The 20,450-nt window shown below is 39.8% G+C and overlaps 1 protein-coding gene across 1 annotated transcript in view; it reads right to left on the reverse strand.

The window, feature by feature from the left end:
* COL4A5 (collagen type IV alpha 5 chain) overlaps positions 1-20,450 on the reverse strand; it is a gene marked incomplete at its 5' end in the record, with an annotated part of 79,868 nt that overhangs the window by 8,838 nt on the left and 50,580 nt on the right. The window contains 16 exons of the mRNA XM_080352354.1: positions 4,245-4,430; positions 5,276-5,326; positions 5,888-5,986; positions 6,559-6,639; positions 7,868-7,994; positions 8,929-9,068; positions 9,937-10,026; positions 11,025-11,123; positions 12,387-12,536; positions 13,299-13,388; positions 14,280-14,447; positions 17,781-17,894; positions 18,508-18,658; positions 18,924-19,021; positions 19,575-19,679; positions 19,767-19,859. Of these exons, the coding sequence (XP_080208480.1) occupies positions 4,245-4,430; positions 5,276-5,326; positions 5,888-5,986; positions 6,559-6,639; positions 7,868-7,994; positions 8,929-9,068; positions 9,937-10,026; positions 11,025-11,123; positions 12,387-12,536; positions 13,299-13,388; positions 14,280-14,447; positions 17,781-17,894; positions 18,508-18,658; positions 18,924-19,021; positions 19,575-19,679; positions 19,767-19,859 (1,842 nt within the window). The remainder of the gene's footprint in view (positions 1-4,244; positions 4,431-5,275; positions 5,327-5,887; positions 5,987-6,558; positions 6,640-7,867; positions 7,995-8,928; positions 9,069-9,936; positions 10,027-11,024; positions 11,124-12,386; positions 12,537-13,298; positions 13,389-14,279; positions 14,448-17,780; positions 17,895-18,507; positions 18,659-18,923; positions 19,022-19,574; positions 19,680-19,766; positions 19,860-20,450) is intronic.

Genomic DNA, 20,450 nt, shown 5'->3' on the forward strand with positions numbered 1-20,450 from the left:
GCAAAGGGGAAGCGCGATTAACAGCAGAACTCATCACCACTGATCATGTATGGGCTTCAACTATCTGGGAATTCAGTTCTAGGACTGAAAAGTAGGCTTATACCCTCCCTTCCCAGTGATAAGCACCATTGACATGGATCAAAAGGGCTGCAAATGCTGTGAGCAAAAATACAGCAGAATGTACAAATTTAGAATTTGTTGTCTTTACTGGTGGCATTATTTTTTCTTTATAAAAATACTCCAAGATGCTAATTTACCTGTTATGATGGAGAATGGCATGTGATACCATCCCTAGAAAACCAATTTACATGTCTTCTTTCAAACAGTAAACTGCTCGTGCCTACCATGCTCCTGAATTAATACATATTTTAGCTCCTGTGCCATTTGCATCTTTTATGTCAGTGAAATGATTTAAATACATCAACATATCACCATGCAATCTGCAGCTAAAAACTACAATAAATACACATCGGGTTTACCTCAATGCACTATTTCTTATGTGTTTGGTAAATTATTTCAAATAGTAACTGTAATACAGTTGTTAAAAATAATGACACGAACATTTCATTGTTACTGTTAAGTACTTATAAACTATATGCCACTGTTAGATAAGTTTTGCTATGATTTATAAATCTGTCCTATACTTGTTGATTATTGAATTCTGGCTGGGCACAGTCACAGAGTGGAACAAAACACGGAGCAATGAAGTTGCTCGGCATAGCCAGGACGGCAGCCCCTCTTTGGCAGCGCGCTTACTGCTCCTGTGACCACAGTTTAATTAAAAGGTAAAGCCACATGCATTTTTTTACGTGACTGTGTAACGCTGGGATTCAAACATCACAGGCTACCACATTTGCTACCTCACAGTGCTTAGGACAGCACAATAAAAACAGTTTTTTGCTTCCTGAAAGTCATCATAGCAAAACCTAAAGATATTATTATTATTAAATAGATATACCAAGTCATTTTCAATGTAGACACAGGTGCTAAAAATCTTCCCAAGAGCTGGCTTGTGCTATATGCTGATACGCTAAAATTAGGATAAGCTTGTGAAAATGAGCATGTTTTTACCAATTGTGTTCTACTGCCCTCGTGTTATAGAGCGGAGGGCTGTATGCTTCATTTTCAATAAATACATATTAATGGCAAAGCTTTCCTTATTTCCTCTTGCCATGCTGGTGAAGTAAAACAATGGAATTAAGGATTTGTCTGCACTGGAAAGTTATAGTGCTCTAAGTTGGGGATGTAAAGCATCACTGTTACTCTGTATAAATTTTCCTACAGACTGTTGGTTGAAAAGAAGCATCTAATTTAAGCCACTCGAGAGTGTCCAAAATCAACAGCAGCAGGTGTTACAAAAATGAATACTGTCATTTGCCCAAGCTGCAAAACACAATTATACAGCAAAAACATAGGAGGACAAGGCAATATGCTTTTTTAAAAAAGATGAAAACTAGAATACATTTTTTTTCAACTGCACTGAGGAAAATGTGCTAAAATAAGTTTCACAGCTGGGGGAACTTTACAAAAGCCTTGCAAATCTGGAGCCACGTGATCTTCCTCCATGGCCAGAGCAGCACCATGTCCTTCCAGTGCCAGTCCCACAGCACCGTGGAGGAAAAGTCTGAAAGCCAACTCTGAACTTTTCTACCACAAATGAAAAGGTATGTCTGAAAAATGACTCACTATATCTACATTTAAACAGTACGAGAAGTATATACATTCATTTTCATGCTAAGTTATTATTTTGGAGTTAAGGGGCTAACCTGAGGGACCTGGGAGTAGGGGGGTCAGAGTTCACCAAGGTCATCATTAGAACAAGGGGAAAAACATCAAAATTGTTAGAAATATCAACACGCTAACATATTCAACTAAACCTTTCTTTTTAGATTTAGCTCAATATTCATTTACATACACTATGCGAAACACCAAACTATTATTCTTCATAGCAACAAAAATAGACGTGGAGTAACAACCATGTTGTGTTGCCCTGGAAATTGGCTTAATTTTATAATCAATTTATAAATCCGCCCCAACACCATCTATCAATGTTTGGTTTAGGGGTAACTCAACTGAAGTCAGAGAGCTACACCGCGTTTGACTTTATCACTTTTACTCATCTTAGAATACACCCAGAAGTCAACAACAAACACATACAGCTTCTGGTTCGATTTATGTCCCTAGAAGGAGGGTAATTTGACAGCCACACAGCTGCTTTTATGACTAACTGCCTTATGTTGAAATGTTACAAAATCAGCATCCCAACAATAGACTGTGTTATCATTTGAAACAAAAGGCTGGAGTGCTGATTGTACCAGAACTGCAATAATAGTTTGGTTTATCCACATTAGTTCACGCATAACTGAGCAAAACAAATGCTTCGCTTTATACATTGCATGCAACAAAAATGGAAATAAGAGAAAGAGAGAAAGAGAGAGAGAACATGGCTGAGCAGAACCTCACTGGTTGTCTCCCCCCTGCCAATGCTCATCACACTGCACAAAATGAGTCCCACCGTTGCTCTGCCTCACCGGCTGATTAGTCAGTAAGCACTGGATTTATACAGAGAAGTGTAAACAGGATGAGAAGCTTCATAAAAACATCAGTGCTACAGCAGAGCACAGACTCTCAGCTGGTAATTTATCACACATCAGGAGCTGCTTAGCTGGTTTATCTTTTGTTTGTTTGTTTTTGTTAGAGCTTGGAGATACCCTCTGTATAAGAATCTTTTAATAAAGAAAGCCTATACTCTTATGGACCAATCAGCTTCCTGCACCAAAATTTTCACTGCTGTATTAACCCACTGGGTTGTTCCACACCAGTCACACAAAAAACAGGTTTAGGATACAACACAATTCAAGTATTTTTACTAGGACTAATAGAAAACCTCATTATACTGACAAATAGCACCGCAATTTTTGTTAAGGTGTTATAAATTAAAATGTTGTTTATAATGACTCATTTTTTAAATGCACAGTTAGGATAAATTTGCTCATAGCATACTCTGCACAAGGGAAAAGCCCAAACTGCCATTGAGAATAATCAAATATTACTCAATCCTAGTTCTAGTGAAGATATTTGGGTAAAATTCCACTCTAAAAACCTTTTGCAGTGGGACAGCCTCCTTCTGTATCAGAAGCAAGGAGGAGGAAAAAGTGAGTCTTAAAATCTTTCCAAGCATGGACTGCAAAACTAAATTCTTCCTTGATACTCAAAAATGACGAATACATGTGTAGCAGCTATTTTATAAATACACTAACTCAAAACTAACTATCTTCAAACAAATCTTTGAATAACAGAAAAATCTGAGGTCAGAGAAGGCAATAAATAAAATCAGTTCTCCCTTAATATGGAAAGAAAGAAAAAACCTGTAATCAAGCAATAGCTTGGTTTGAAAGTAGTTTCCTTTAAGGAGAACATCAGGTATGGTGAGATGAGTTTTACTGGTGGGAAAGTGCTTCTGGACTCAAGACTGAGTCCAGAACTAAGTCTTAGTCCAGAACTAAGCTTGAGCCAGAGCTGTGACAGGTTCATTGAAATCAGATTTTTAACAGCAGTATCTAAATGCAAATAAACGGTCTAAGACACAAAATGTAAACCAAATTCTAATACGTGCCAGGGAGTTGCTCAGCAATGTTAACTCAGTAGAGTGTTTTTTTCATTCCCAGAATTAGTTGGTGCAGGAACAAAACGCAAACATGGAATGGAAAGGTGAACACGGCATGACGGTGCACTGGGTCCATGGGAGCCACGTGAACAATGGAGCAATGACTTATGTTACATGACACGGAGGTGAGGAGGCAGCCATCCAATTTGATCATGCTGTGATGCTAGCGTGAATTTGATTTTCATGATTTAAAATGATGGGGTTTGTTACTTTTTTTTGTGTGCGCGGTGGTATTTGCTGATCACGTGACAATACTGCAAAGGTATCAGATGTTCAAAAGTCGATATCGTGCTCGCTAGATGATTACTGTGACAGCATGCAGAGAGTCTCCCGTTTATTAAGCGCATTGGATTTTTGCTGCCAGGTATCAGAAATTAATAGAAACTGAGGCTGGTTTATTTTTAGATTTGGTTACTTTTGGCAACAAAATCCTCTGGTTGCCCACAAACATGAAGACCTATGCCATGAGGCTCAAACTTATCCATCCAAATAAATTGAGGAAGTTTAAAGGCTGATAACCTACCAGCAAAATATGAAAGTACCAGCAGATGTTGATAGGTATGGGTCACGCCCTTACCTGGCCTTCCCGGAGCACCTGGTGGGCCGGGGCTACCTTTGGGACCTTCCAGAGGCGGCCCTGGTAATCCTGGTGGACCTGGTGGACCCTGTAGTCCAGGAAATCCCTGGAAACCTGGTTCTCCCTTCAGACCGGGAAGTCCAGGGGGCCCTGGTGGGCCAGGTAACCCCATTTCTCCTTTTTGCCCTGTAAAACCAAACAGCCATGTTTACGAATACTGTTCCAAACTGACGTGCAAAGACTCCGAATGTCAACTTGTGGAGCCATTCCTCTCTCTTGCAGAAGGTGCGAGTCTGGCCACAACTCACCTCATTTGCGCAGTGAGACAGTATAAAATTGGTCTAACATTCAGAAAAGAGTTAGGGATGATAATTCTTGCAGGAGAAAGTGTTCTGGTTTCTGACATGTTAAAAGCTCTTACTAAGCCTCACTTTACTGCTCAGTGATGCTGTAATTCATAAACATCCTCTGAGTTTGTAAGCCAACAAGCAATGCTTTCCTGAGCTTTTATATACCTGTGAAGAAATCTGTTAATATTAAGGACTTCATCATTTTTTGAGACACTGCTGAAAGTTAAGACATACTTGCAAAATTTTCAAATGAACCTGAGGAATTTAGGAGCTTTAATGCTACTGGAAAATAATATGTGAGGTTGTGAAGTTGCTTTTGATAATATAGAAAACACCTATATTTTCAAAGTAGCCTCATGTTTCTTCTGCTGTATGAATGCTTTATTTACTGAGACAAATCAGTAAAGTGCCACACAATGCAGTCAAGTATTATCTACTAATATGCTGTCTGGATTTATTCTGTCTGCATAATTGCTAATTTACAAAATTCAGTAGTCAGTAATGAGTGTCTTTATTACCTTGGTTAATTGAAAACATTCTGCTGAGAAAAAAAAATATGTTATTTTAGTTGTTGCCATGGTATTCATTTATTGCAGAACGTACAGCATGCTCTTATGGTTTTGGTGTACAGATATATGTTACATTTAACTTTTTTGACAAAGAACAATGGAGAAACTTTACCTGACAATCCTGGGAGTCCTGGAGGTCCTGGGCGCCCAAAACCTGGTAGACCTGAAAAGAAACAGATTCAGTTAATAATGAACATTTAACTTTCAAGTTTCCAGGATTACAAATATGAGGCTGAGAATGATGAAAGTGCAGTTTGTCTAAACCACTGATTCCTTGAGGATTCTCATTCACTCACCAGTCTACACCGAAGCTAAAGGTTTTTCTACAAAATGCATCATTAACATTCCTAAGTATTTCCATCCGTTCACAAGATACTATTTCAGATTTTAGGAGTCGATACATTTGCATTTCTGTTTGAGGATCTATCTTTAAGGCAGACATTAAATCATTTATCCATTCTGTAACTGAATTGGAACAATACAAGTACCACGGAATACAGGAACTGGGGCTGATGTTGAAGTCAGTTAATAAAAATCTAAGAGCTGATTGAATTCTTGTCCTGTGCTTCACTGGCAGCTTGACAGCACCACCAGCCTTTGTGAACAATTCAGCAGCTGCGAAACCAGAAGCAGCATTGAGGGTGTATAGGAAAAATAGAATAGAGAAAGCAGGACATCACAATGCAGGGTGAAGCGGAGAAAACAAATGGGAAGGACACCTCACCTGGTTCACCCTTCTGACCAGCTGGGCCAGGGATACCATCTCGACCAGGCTGTCCCTTTTCCCCTGAAGGACCAGGAGGGCCAGGATGACCAGTGTCACCTAAAACGGGGGATAGAACACATTAGCACAGTAATGCCTAACCCGCAATAAAAAAAAAAGCAAACTCCCTCACCTCCCAACCATCTGAATCTGAAGGTGTGACAAGGTAACAACAAATTCACAACAGTGTAATCTTAAAATTAAAAATTTTCTCTATCTTCCCTCCTGACAATTTAGAAAAGGCTTCAAGGCCTGTGACCTTTTAAGCAGTTAGTATTTGCTAAAAATAATATAATGCTTCTTTTTAGGATAAATTAGAATTTTGCTCCTATAAGAACAGGTTAGACGACTGGAGTACTAAACATAAATTAAAATGGTAAATACTGAAACACTTCTTGTTTCAATAGCTAATGATATGACTATGACAGCAGAGACAAGTTGTCAAGAGAAAGTTAAAACTTCTTTCTTTTCTGTTTAATTTCAGTGAACTAAGTGTGTGTAATGGTGTTTGTGCATCCATAGGTACATAGATGCATTTTCATGATGTTATGCGGATAAGCAGAGAGGAAGTGGCTTTGCACGTTGTGTTTTTCACAGCAGCAGCTGACCTGTGCTGCACTGCCCATGCTCACCTACTGGCCCAGGTGGTCCAGGCAGGCCAGGATTACCTGGAGGCCCCTCAATACCTTTTGGTCCTGGAATTCCCGGTGTTCCTGTAAAGTACAGGCATTTCAGTCAAATTAAGGACAAAACTGGCTTTTCACCAGATCTTAAAATGCTATAATGTGAGATGCCCTGAGTTACAAATGAGCTAATTTGGATGAAGATACCATATTTATGTTCATTTTGCAGATTTACAGCTGATCAAGGAGACGAATTATAAAGTAAAGAAGGTACAGAGAAAAAAACCATACAAGCACAACTGTCCTTACTGCTACTCTCAAGACTCAGTCTTCTGAATTGTTGAGTGCCCATGGACAAGGGCACAGCAAGTCTGGCAGTCTGCTAGGAAATCACCATTTTAGAGACAGGTATTTCTGCTTGGCAATAAAGTGAAAGTGTTATGAAACTGCGGCTGGCCAGTCCTTTCTCAATTCTCTTTTCCTTTCCTGAAAACAGCTCCTAATAAAAATGGTCTTAATTAGAATTTACACTGGATTTCCACTCCTATGGCATGAAGCGAGTGGGAGGCAGGAAAAACAATGTCTGTTCTGAACAGCATCTGAGCCTGATCAAGGTATTGTATCAATACACCGTTTTGACTCTTCACAGTGTTTCAGGTATGACATGAAGCAGAGCTTAAAAAACTATCAGTTTCATGGCCAGGTTTTGTTCTCTTCTAAGCTTCCTGCTGCCATGACTACACTGTTATAAATTCCCTTATTTCCTACGTTAAAGCAGCTCAAGCATGCTTGTAGAACAGCCTTTATTGCTGCAAATGCAGAATAGATAAAAACCGATTGAGGATGAACGAACCCATGAACAATATTAAGATTTTTTTAGAGAAAAGTAGAAAACCTAATTTAATTATGTTTCAGAAAGAGATTTACCTTTAGAAGATATTATTAGACAATAAATGCTATTAACAAAGCCCATTTTTCCTGATGACACTTTTTTATTGAAGGAAAAATATGGAGCCAAATGTGTATTTTGTTAGTCAGAGAAGGTGAGAGTCTGAGTGCTGCTGGGGATGGACAGCACTAGCTAACACAACTGCTCCATCCCTCAGAGCACATGAGTCATTTCAGAAGGCACTTTTCAGTGATGCGTTCACACACTTACTCTTGCAGTGAGAATTCCAACAGCACAAAGCTTACAAGCAGCAATTGTTAGAAACTTTGAAAGAAGCTGCACCCCTCTACCAATTACCCACGGGGTTTAGATATTTATATCAGTATCAGAGAAGAAGAAGGAAAATTTAAAAATCCTGTTCAGAATTACCTGGGAATCCAGGAAGGCCTGGTTCTCCTTTTGCACCTGGACTGCCTGGAAATCCAGGCAAACCAGGATTTCCAGCTATACCTTTACTGCCTGGACTACCTGGGTATCCAGGCAAACCAAGGTCACCCTAGAAAAGAGTAAACAGCAATAAGAACCCAGCCTTTGTATGATGGGTAAGCCCTTCTTGCATGTTCCCAGTCTTACCATCACAAAAAGATCGCCGTTATATTGTGCACACTTCTCTTTCTATCCAGTTAATGTTGACCATCTCACACAGAAAATTAACTGGAAATAGCACTTGTAAAGACTTTAGCAGTTTTCCCCTACAATTTTGCATCAAGTATCATAGCCCTTCCTCAGAACTGGCCTCCATTGAAAAATAAAGTGTTCTCTTTTTTTCAGAAGAGACAGAGATTTTACCCCATGATAATGCAGAAGAAAATAAGAAATCTGTGGAGCTTTAATCATGTAATGTTTTGTTACATTATAGGCTGCTCAACCTAATTGTAAGACATCAGCAAAGGCTGCCTGATATTCTGTAGGTATTTTTGTCACTTTTTTGTGGGTGACAGAAAGGATGATACAGATAAATGTTAGTGCAAATATTTTATATAAACTTAAAAATTTTAAGCAGCAGTAATCATGATATATCAGCTCCCTAGTGATTTATTTGTAAAGCCATATTGTCTTAATTTTGTAAAAATTAACTACATAATTAGGCATGGGAACAACAATATTAGTTGTATAAATCCCTACCAACTACCCAAATGTCAGCAGGTGTCACAGTGAAGATTAGGCCACTAACTGAACCTGACTTGAAAGGTCTGGTAAACAATCTTCTCATTTAACTAAATTATCTATAAATATTTTCACCTTTAAAATTAGAAATATTTGCTTTTACCTGAAAAGAAAAAAAACACATTCAGCCCTCCTTGTCATTAATATATTTATAGAAATATTTACAGTTATACATAATACATATTAAGTTATGGGTAAAAAAAAAATAATACAGAATGTAATATCCTCGTGGAATTTTCTACTGAAGAATTTTGTAAAAGTACCTTTGGTCCAGGGAGACCAGGAATACCAATGCTTGGAAGACCAGGGTCACCTTTCTCTCCTTTCAGTCCAGGAAATCCTGCAGGCCCAGCCTGCCCTGGACGTCCTGCTATTCCTTGGCTGCCTTTAATCCCTGGGGGACCTGCCCAAAGGACAAAACATGAGTTTTGTAAATATAAATAAAACTTCTGCAGTGGTTTAGAGAAATCACTCAAATTACAGCAACTGAACTAGAAAGTGATAACAAACTGACTGGCTGGCTTTGAATACCTTGCTTTTTGCAAGACATTTCTAAGCTTTCTTTTTTTATTCTTAATTTACACAAATCCAAATATCTCTTTGTAGTATCTAGGCTCAATTTAATATTAGAATCCTCAGAAAAATGGAATCTCTGTTTCAGCAATCTTTCTAAATAACGGAATTAACTTTTTCTGTCCCCCTTTGTTTGTGGTTGATGTCTGTCTTCTGACAGCCTCAGGTTGTGCCAGGGAAGGTTCAGATTGGCTATTAGGAAACAATTCTTCACAGAGAGGGTTGTGAAGACCTGGAACAGGCTGCCCAGGGAAGTGGTGGAGTCACCATCCCTGGAGGGGTTTAAAGGTTATGGTTGGACTCAATGATCCTGAGGGTCTCTTCCAACCAAAATGATTCTATGATTCTATGTGGGTTTGCAGAATCATAGTTTTTTCTAAGCTTTCAATAAAGTCGAGTCTAAGAAACCAGAAAAGTATGAGAGATACAAAACGTAGATAATTCTGCTTCTACATCCATAAACACTTTAAAATAGTATGTATTTACAATATATTTGCTATTTACATTTTCTGTTTTAATGAGTATTTCCAATTCCTTATGTACTATTTCAACAAATATGTGTGTAGGGTTCTATTTATTCCTCATCTGCACTGCCATTTAAATATTATTATATACGGCACAAAATCTTATCTAGCTTTTTACTATATAAAAGGAAAACACTGGCTAAAATGAAGTAAAATACAAGCACAGAAACTAACCTGGAAGGCCCATCTCTCCCATGGCACCTTTTAACCCTGGAGGTCCTGTTGGTCCTGGCTGCCCAGGAAGCCCTGTGTCTCCCTTGATGCCTAAGAAAGTTGTTGTTTTAGTTAATTAATGGCAACAATTAAAAGTTTCTGATATTCATGCATTCTCATATGATTATGATTGTAATCTAATTACAAAGACAATGGATTTGGAGTCGCTTTATGCCTTAAACTGCTCCTACATGCTTTTTCACACCCCTTTGTAGCAAAATGTTAGTCTTCAAATTTGTTCCAAGCCAAGATTTGAACAGGGGAACAACTTAATTGTTTTGAAGATTAGTCTAATTAAATGTGTCAAATCTCAGTCCACAATTTAATAACCATCTGAAATAATTTAGTAGTGGGTGTGACTTGATCTCTCATGAGTTGTTCTGCAAAACGAACACATTATCTCTTTCTCATCTGCAATAGGTATTCAGTAGCTTCTATTACAGAATTAAATGCAACCTACAATGCTCAAACTAGTTTGGGTCCTGGATGGTTAAAATAATTCCCCAAGCCAAAAAGATATTTCAGGCAAGACCTACATTAGACACAGTGAGCAAAGATTCAAGATTTCAGATAAATTGTTACGGCTGCAGGAAGAAATAGTGCAAGCCAGAATTTGTTTTCTTGATAGCAAATATGTGACATCCAGACATCCTTTGTTATACATTTGTTTGGCTGTTTGCAAAGTACGAGTATAATGAGTAATAATATAAATAATAAGCACATGAAACAGGCAAGTCCTGTTGGCAGATCCCGCAGTCAGGTTGTTTGCTTAAGCAGCAAGCACTTTTCCAGCCATCTGAAATGCCATCCTAACCTTCAATGGGATCAGCTTAAAACTGCTTTTGGGTCTGTTAGAAGACAAGAGTTCAAAGCATGCTCATTATCATTGGATAATGATTTTAAATATCCCAAAACTGTGCTGCAGCTTTAAGTGTAAATCCCTAGGCTTTGCTCAGATATACCTGGATTAACATCCCAATCCCGTGTGATTAAAATGTGTGCAAATTTTTATACATCAAAACTGTCCATCTGAGGCCTTGTTTACCTACCTGGCAGTCCTGGCACACCTGGTGGGCCACTGAGCCCCGGTGGGCCTGGGTCACCTGGGAGACCTTGATAACCCTTCTGTCCTGACAAACCAGGAATACCTCAAAGGAAAAAGACACATTTATTATTACTACTATTGTATGATTTCTTTTACCTTAGAAGATCAGATGTAGCTACAGGTGAATGAAAATCCATATAGGGATTTTTCTCCAGTAAATATAATTCCCCATAGTTCAGCAAATAAAAGTATCACAAAACACAAAATATTGCTTCTGGAAAGTTTTAAATTACTACAGAACAGGAACAATATAAGTAAGCAGAGGGAAAAGTAACTTTATGACTAATGCCAATATACTTCATTCAGAAGGGACTGTCTTTTCGGATGAGCAGGCTCCATGCTAACCTCTCTATATTCATCTAGATTATTTATATACATGTTTAATTATATTGCTACACCAGAAACACTTTCAGATTGATATATTATAAAAAGTAATGCAGGTATTTTAGCGGATTTTACAAATCTACCTGGTTATTACAATAACATTGTGCTGCCCTGCAGGCATAGTTAAATCTGCCCTCTACAGCTCTTACATAACAGAGAGAGGAGGAAAAAAGAGGTGTCTTAGGATCCTACTTAGGCTTCACAGAAATTAATAGAATATATAAACTAGCACAATAATCGCTGGGCCAACATTAGAGAAAGGCATTCTGGTTCTCTCTAGGGCAGATTATTTTTATTCTTCTCAAGACTAAATTAGAGTTCAAAGGAGACATCAGAACCCTTGCAGAGGGAGGACGGGGAAGCAAGTGAGAGAGAAAACAGACTTGAATGAACTGAGAAAACCTTCCAGGGTGCCAGCTTCCCAAGTAGAAACACACACAGAGATGACACTTAGCTCAGGTGAGCAGAGGGTAAGCTTACAAAGACACCCAAAGGGAGAATCTGGAGGTGATGGAGATGACCTGTGCAATTCCATCCTACAAGGCAAAGGCCCAAGTGCCTGCAAGGCAGCAGGAATGCAGCCAGCACAGCAGCCATGACAACTATCTCTCATCATTCTTAGGAATAACACCTGGAAGACTGAATCATAATCCTGCTGAAAGCATCTTAGTGCTATTACAATATCACCGTATGCCAAATAATAGTAACAGTTAATGAGCAAGGACATTGCAAACTTACCATACAGAGTAACTTGGTCATAGAACCACTTAAAAAAAGCCTAAAATAAGAGAACCTTAAGCTACCTCTGTATTCTGAGGTTTTTTTCTGTAAGAAAGAAGAAGCTGTAATGGATTCAGTTACAGGGCACTGTTACCTGTAGAGGACAAACCACCTCCCCAGACCCACATGCAAAGTTCAGTACCTGGTACACCTGGCTCTCCTTTTTCTCCTTTTGCTCCTAGCTGTTTTGGATCAACTTTTCCAGGTGGACCTGGCAGGCCTGCCTCACCTTTGATGCCTTTCTGTCCTACTGGCCCAGGAGATCCTGGCGGACCAGGTAATCCGGTATTACCTACAGTAGGTACAGACAACAAAAGGGAAAATACAATCCTTGAGGTAGGCTAATATATTTGTAGTGCTTTTTCCTACGTAGGGACACATGATTTATTCATGACGTTGGAATTCACTAAATGATCAGTCATTTTGTGCAAGGTTCTGCACAGCACGTTAAGCCATGGAACACAGCGGAGCGAGCGGATGCACAGGGATGTCTGGGTGCTGCAGCCTGCCAGCTCCGGGGAACCCGCTGTCTGGGTGACCCGCAACCAGGTCGCTCCCACAGCTCCACCACGCTGTGCCACTGGCAACAGCTACGGCAGCTTTGGATTCACAGCCTCCTTGTTCTAGGGACATGAGTGGGTTTTTCTTCTACCAAACTCTCAAAATTTGTCTCCAAGAAGGCAGCTGGGAAAATGTAGATAGTTTCTCTGTGATACCTGTAGAGCTGATACTGGATGCCTCCATAATGCAAAGTTACTGATTTTCCTCCTTTTGCTGCTTAAAGCAGACTCCTCAACATACTTCAGAAATATTATCCTACTTCAATGCCGTCAATCCAGAGCTAATGTCTTAAAAATAGCTAACATCTCATGATATCAATTAAAAAAAGAGTGACTGAATGCAAAGCAGTTCCGAATACCACCACTGCCAGAAGATAACCTAAGCAGATCCCAGTAATGAAGGTCTAGATGCTAATATTACAAAGCATCTTTCCACATAGGACACAGAAAACAGCATTGTGCTTTCTCTTCGGGGAGGATAAAGCAAATATTACCTTTCAAGCCAGGCAGGCCATTTCTTCCAGGAGCTCCTGGAGGCCCTGGGGGACCAGGAGCTCCCATGACGCCCATCTCGCCTTTGGCACCTAAATGCATTGAATCATCGTTGTTATTCTGAACAAAAAACCTGACTTTTGCTTCCCTGAATCTATATGGTATTTATTTAACAGCATATGCATATAAAATCCTGTTTTAAGGGAATTACAAACTCTCAGTTCTTGTATACACCTAAATCACATAAAATGACACTTGAAAATTGCGGCAATTTTTCCACAGTTAAGTCCTGGGAAGAAAAATTGCAGTGCACTGTTCTTTTTGGTAGAAAATATATTTATACCTCCAATAAGTTTAGTTCCCTGGTTTAAAACATTAAAGTTTCCTTTCAAACAAGCATTTATTTATTGAAAGCCAAAAAGACAATTAGGAATACACTGTTTTTAGAAGCGGCAATACAAAAGATTCTATCTAAAGACAGAGATTCTCAAAATTCACTTTTGAGATTTCTGCTCGAGAGGGTGACACAGACCATCTTAACTGAATAGTCTAACACATAGAATAAGGAAATTAATACGAAAAACTATGTTCTGGATCCAATGGATAACTTTTGTTAATACTTCCTTTAAGCAAATTCCATTTCTAAATTATAAGAGTAATTAGAAAAAAAAATTCACAAAATAAATTAGAAAAGTGTCATAACGTTGATAATCAAAGTCACGCTTGAAATTATGAAACAGAATAACATGGAATATATTTTAATCAAGTTACAGGGAAAAATGGAGAGTTGACAAGGATTTTATTGCAACAAATTTTGTTATAATCTTTTTTTTTAAATTATGAGATGTAATAGTTACATGCATCCAAATTTAAATGGATAGGATGGATATTGAGGCTCATTAAGCTGGCATTCCCAAGCATAAAGAGCATCCAGCTGTAACTACAGTTTGGTCTTTGTCCGCAGGTAAGAAATATGAACTTACCTGGAAATCCAGGGATTCCATCCCGGCCAGGTGGTCCAGGTGAACCCTGAGGCCCTGGGAGACCAGGGGGTCCTGGATATCCTGGGGCTCCTCGATCACCCGGAGGACCAGGAACGTCGAAGCCTGGAGGACCTGGATCCCCCTTCTCCCCTGGAATGCCCTGCAAACCTAGACAATGTTGTTAAGACAAAATCTTTTAGCAAATCATCAGGCAAGGCTGAGATCTGTGTGTCTCTGGGTGTAGTACTGTAGGAAGATCTAAGATTTATTTGTGATCCATTCCTAGCACTGATGAGAATTCACCAATTCTTCTAAAGCCATTTATTTTTTAATGGCTGCCAGCTGTTAAAAGGCCATATTCTTCTCAAGAGAAGCATTACTAAAATTTTACCAACTTATAGCAAATGCAATTCAAAAAAATATCAAAAGGAAAACAACAGCTCACTTCAACAACCCTTTAAGTCTGATTAATAAAATAAAAGGCCAATACTGATTGACTGCTTTGTGTTTTATCGTTGTTTTGAGATTCTTACAAGTATATTTCCATTAATGATTCCATTTTACTACATTCTAAGATAGTATCAGCTGAATATTTTTGAAGGATAGCAAAATCCTGCACTGCATTACATTTTCCTGAATGAAAAATATCAATTGTCAAAATATGGTTAAGATTGTTAAACACTAATGATACTGAGCTCAAGGCACCAGTGAAGCAAGCAGACAGCTTGTTTCCCTCCAGTGCACTGTGTCAGTGAAGATACTCACTCTGGAATTGTAGCTGACAAAAAAAGGATTATTCTTAAATCTGAAGTTAAGAAAAAGCTTTGGTAAAGAAACCACAGTACCTGGGGAACCTGAGGTTCAAAAGCCAACGAGTTAGAGCTCATCAGGAAGTTGAGACAGGTAGCAGTAAGGAGTTGTAATAGTCGTTAAGTTAGGAAACAAAATAAAGCACACACAGATTAGAACAAAGAAAAATATCTACCCTAAAGTTACTGAAAACAGATCTAAGTACAAAGAATACAACACTAACGCAGTTAAGAGAAACCAGACTGCAAGGAAACTTGGAGATCTCTTTCAAAGTGCAGCCACCACTGTACGCAGAAACGGGAAACTCAGTAAGGTATTTTCAAATATCAATATACATTTTAGAAATAAAATTATTTTTCCCTCCTTGTCTAGTATTCTCTTCACAACTGGGGAACGAGCTTTTTCTCAACTGTTTCTTACACAAACCTGTCATTACTAGATACTGCTTCGACACCTTCTGAACACCAGAGTACATCCTTCCAACCAGCTTCTTGTTGATCTGCATCACGTTCTGGTAAATCCCGTCAAACAGGGATTTTTCAAAAGATGCTGCTTCTTTATAACACAAAAAACCTCTAATTCCGCCTCCCCCCCCCATTCTTTTAGTTCTATTATGCAAATTCACATGTGTTCTTTGCACAGTAAAAAGGCAGATCAAGTTTTCTTGACTGCGTGGACTTCCATTAGTTAATGATAAGCATACTCCTCTTTGGCAACAGGTTATCACTGCATTCACCTGTAGTGTCATGTGCCTGGAACTGCTTGCTTTACAGAGACAAAACAGCACCAGAGATGCACATGCCCTGTGTTTAAGGGGTCTCTATCAGTGAGCATGACAAAAAATAGGAAAAAAAGAGAAAGTGATATATAACCCAGTAATACGACAAACTCCACATCTAGAATGGTAAAGATACTTTTTCAGATAGAAATTCATTCTAATTGAATTTTTGGTTCTCAAAAACATGGCTGTATCATAGTTAGAATAATATAGGCAAAACAATAAATTCTGAAGTTACATATTCAAAAAAAGAATGTTGATTTACTGCAAACTATTTGAAGAAATGGTGGTGCAGAGAAAGGAAATTCTGAACAGGGAAATCCTTTCAAGAATTTTCCAAATTACCTGAAAAACAGAGCCTCAGAAACTTTATCCTAACGTTGCATAAAGGAACAGAATCAAAACAGCTTAGTTAAACAAACAAGGGATGGAAGATGGGAATGTAAGGCATTTGCACAAAACAGACAAATAGCAGTGGCAAGGCAAGTAATAAGGACTTCTTAAGTGGGACCTTCATCCATGCACTGGATTTCAGAACCACCATGCTGTTAGTAGCCACAATGATTAGTCAATACAGACATAAAGAGCAAAACCATAAGCATTTCAAATCCACCAACTCTAGTAATAATTGTGCATTTGTCAAAATTGATATTTTGCAGAATAAATCAGTTATCACATGAAATCAAATTCTGGCTAACACCAGAAGAGATGTTACAGGAATACAAAAGAACATGCATTGGATGAAACATTCAAAGCCATAGTAATACATCCCACCCTCCAAACACACACCTGTGCTGCCTTCTGTTTCAGTTTAGCACCAAGCGCAAGCAGAGGGTCAGGACAGCACAGTGAGCACAGCCAGGCAGAGCACCCAGCTGCTGGCTCATGGAACTTCTGTCCCCATTGACCAGACCCCTCCTGCCCCTCGCTTTTAATATCTGATATAGTCAAGGCTTGTTGGTGCAGCGACCACACATCTCTCTCTCTACTCGAAAACTTGTGAAAAAGCAAACACGACCCACACTTTACGTATGTGAGTAGAAGTCAACTTTCACGGGCCTACTTACTCAAGTGCTTGCCTACTTCCAAGTTAAGCACTTTGAATCTCAGCTCACCATTCATAAAGATCTGAATATGATCAACCAATCTGCATCCCATGGTCTTACAGTTGGCCAGGAACTTTTCAGCATGCATTGCGAACAATGCCAATCCCAGTGCTGGCACACAAACACATTCAAAAAGTGTAGCTCACAAACATGCAATGTGAACAAGTCACAGAAGCATGGCAAGAACCAGATAGGTTTTGAAGTGTTTCAGCGGCTGGCATGCTCATGTACACAGAGAATGTTCTTGCTGTGGTGACCGCCACACATTTTCAACATGAGGAGCTGGTGAACAGCAAGCCCATTACAGAATGAAGGGGAAAAGGAATTTCCCTAAACAAACTTTGAGAATAGAATCATGTGCATGCATCCACATGGACCCTTTCTGCACAGAGATGGAACAAGTTCATATCTTCATCAGTCACCAGTCATTTCAGACAAAACCTCTGCACTGACATTGTGCTCCTTTCTGTCGAACAATAAACCCCTTTCACAGAGATTTTGTCACTGTCTGTGCACATTTTCTAGAATTTCTGCTGAGGCTCCAAGTCTTCTCCAAAGTGGACTTTTACACCCTTGAGACCTCTCTAAGCTGTGCAAATGGCAGGGCTAAATGAAATTACACTTCTGATTTCAGTTAAAAACATGATGTATCGAGTTTTGCCTGCTTAACTGGCAAAACAGCCAATCTAATAGACATGAAGTCTCTGTCTGTCCTTGCCTGTATGTTCAGTGGGACCTTCAGTGTTCTGTGTCCCTGCTTGGTGTATGCCAGAAATAACCTAAGGGTACAAGTCACATGAATTTTACCTGGGGGGCCAACAGGACCTGGAGGTCCTGGAGATCCAGGTGGACCTTGACCACCAATGCCAGGGATGCCTGGTGGGCCTGGGAGTCCTGGTGGTCCACTTGGTCCAGGGTCACCTAAAAGAACACTCTTGTTTAGTTAAATAGTGAACTCAGTTCAGAGATACTTGCTTTCAGAAGCAGAGCACCAGCACATTGTACTTGAAATCTTGTCCTTGCATGCAAACAAATATGGATTTGACGAAGGAAAAAACACACTTCAGAGGCTATTTCTGAACGTCAGAGATTTGTCCTCAGTCTGTATGGAATGCATGCAGTTTACATTTCTAGGCTACACAGAGACATGTCCTTGTGTCATCATCCACATCAAACTCAACAGATGCTCTCCAGCAAACCAGGCATGCTCTGCAGTTCAACATAGACAATGATTAACAGTGTATCCAAATGACAATTATTCTATCGAAAAAGTTTTACCCCCATGTTAACACGATTTGTCTTTAGAATACAGACTTCCAGATACTGACCCGCAGGTTGGTATTTACTCCATTGCTTGCTTGGCTTTAGAGAACACAAGATTCCATTTACACAGACGTGTCTGATTTGGAAAAATAGACCCTGAAATAACTGCTCTAAAGTCATCAATGCTTATATTTAACTGCCGTATGACTCCCAGCATGTCTACATTCATTAAAGTTCAACGGGGAACAGAAAAGGGGAGAGTTTTCCTTACCTTTGGGCCCTGGAGTTCCATCAAAGCCTGCCTGTCCTGGGAGACCAGGGCTTCCTGGGAAGCCAGGATCACCCTTAGGTCCTTGAATTCCTTTTGTGCCTGGCGGTCCTGGGGGTCCAGGTGGCCCTGGAACTCCAAATCCACGATCCCCCTGTAACAAATCCACAATTTTTTTAAAAGGGGGTTTTCCAAGCTCAGCCTCTCTTAGAAACGTTAAAGTAGAAAAGCAAAAAATGCCCACCATCTTTAAATTTCATTTCTTTTTTACTACCCTCACTCAAATCTCAAGCAGAGAATGTGACTCCCCCACCATCAAAAGCTGACAAGAAGAGGTGAAATCCTGCCCACCAACTTCCCACTGATGCAGAAGAACCTCTAAGAAAGCAAAGTTTTATATTAAGCAAGCAAATACAGACCTTCTGTCCTGGGAAACCTGGTGGGCCAGGAGGTCCATCTAGACCAGGGCGACCTGGAGTACCTGGAGCTCCAGGGGGGCCTGGAGTCCCTGGGAAACCTACACATGACATGGAGGTTAGGGCAGCAGAGGACACCAGAGAACACTAGAACAACTCTTCCAGAAACACTTAGGGCCCACAAAAGGTAATTTCTGAAAAGAGGTGCTGTGCCAGCTCAGCATACTTGAGGGGTACCAGTTTGAGATAATTTTTGACTGCACAATCTTTGCCACAGAGGATCTCTGGAACTCGTCATGTGCTTTAACAAAAATTACAAACAGTTCATGTCAGAAACATTAACATCTTGAGGCAGCATTTGGAGATCATTTATTGATTCAAGCACAAACATTCATCATTTCCCATCTACTGTTGTGTTCTTGGGTTACTGAAAAATTTAAGGTACTGTGAAGGAGCAGTACAGTGAACAGAGGAATAAGGGCTCAGCAGCTTTTTTCCCTGATACTATATATAGAGATGTATAAATTCAAGACAAACATTTTTTTAAAGGATATTGGAAACAGAAATCAACTCACTAGGAAAAAGGGAAGAGACACAACCCTCTACATCCACTCTGCCATCCAGTATAATACAGTAACATGGCTCTAAACGTACCTTTGGGACCTGGTGGACCTGGAAGTCCAATGCCAGGAATACCTGGCTCTCCCTTTGCACCTGGGATGCCTGGTAAGCCACGCTGACCTGGCTGACCAGGATCTCCTGTAAAAAGGAGTAAATCAACATAGTTATCAGGAATTAGAATAAAAAAATTCTTGGAATTCCCTGGATATATAGCTGCTTCTTTACCTGGAAGACCTGGGTCACCATTTCTTCCTGGAGGACCAGGGGGCCCAGGAACTCCTGGTTCTGTAATAGTCTGACCAGGGTCACCTTTTGGACCTAGAACCAAAAAGAAGAAATATGTATCACTCAGTAGGAGATTCTTTTCTGCTTTCCTCAGAGCAGAAAAAGATGCTAGCCACATCCCTAGCTGACAAGGAACTTAAACACCAGCAAGACTTGGTGGGACCTCATCTAGAATATTGTGTCCAGTTCTGGGCCACTCAGTTCCAGAAGGACAGGGAACTGCTGGAGAGAGTCCAGCGTAGGGCAACAAAGATGATTAAGGGAGTGGAGCATCTCCCTTATGAAGAAAGGCTGAGGGAGCTGGGTCTCTTTAGTTTGGAGAAGAGGAGACTAAGGGGTGACCTTATTAATGTTTATAAATACATACAGGGTGAGTGCCACAAGGATGGAGCCAGGCTCTTCTCAGTGGCAAACAATGATAGGACAACGGGTAATGGGATCAAGCTGGAACACAAGAGGTTCCACTTAAATTTGAGAAGAAACTTCTTCTCAGGGTGACAGAACACTGGAACAGGCTGCCCAGGGGGGTTGTGGAGTCTCCTTCTCTGGGGACATTCAAAACGCGCCTGGACATGTTCCTGTGCGACCTCACCTAGGCGTTCTGCTCCAGCAGGGGGATTGGAC

The sequence above is a fragment of the Nesoenas mayeri genome (assembly GCF_963082525.1).
Source record: "Nesoenas mayeri genome assembly, chromosome: 13".
NCBI classification, from domain to species: Eukaryota; Metazoa; Chordata; class Aves; order Columbiformes; family Columbidae; genus Nesoenas; species Nesoenas mayeri.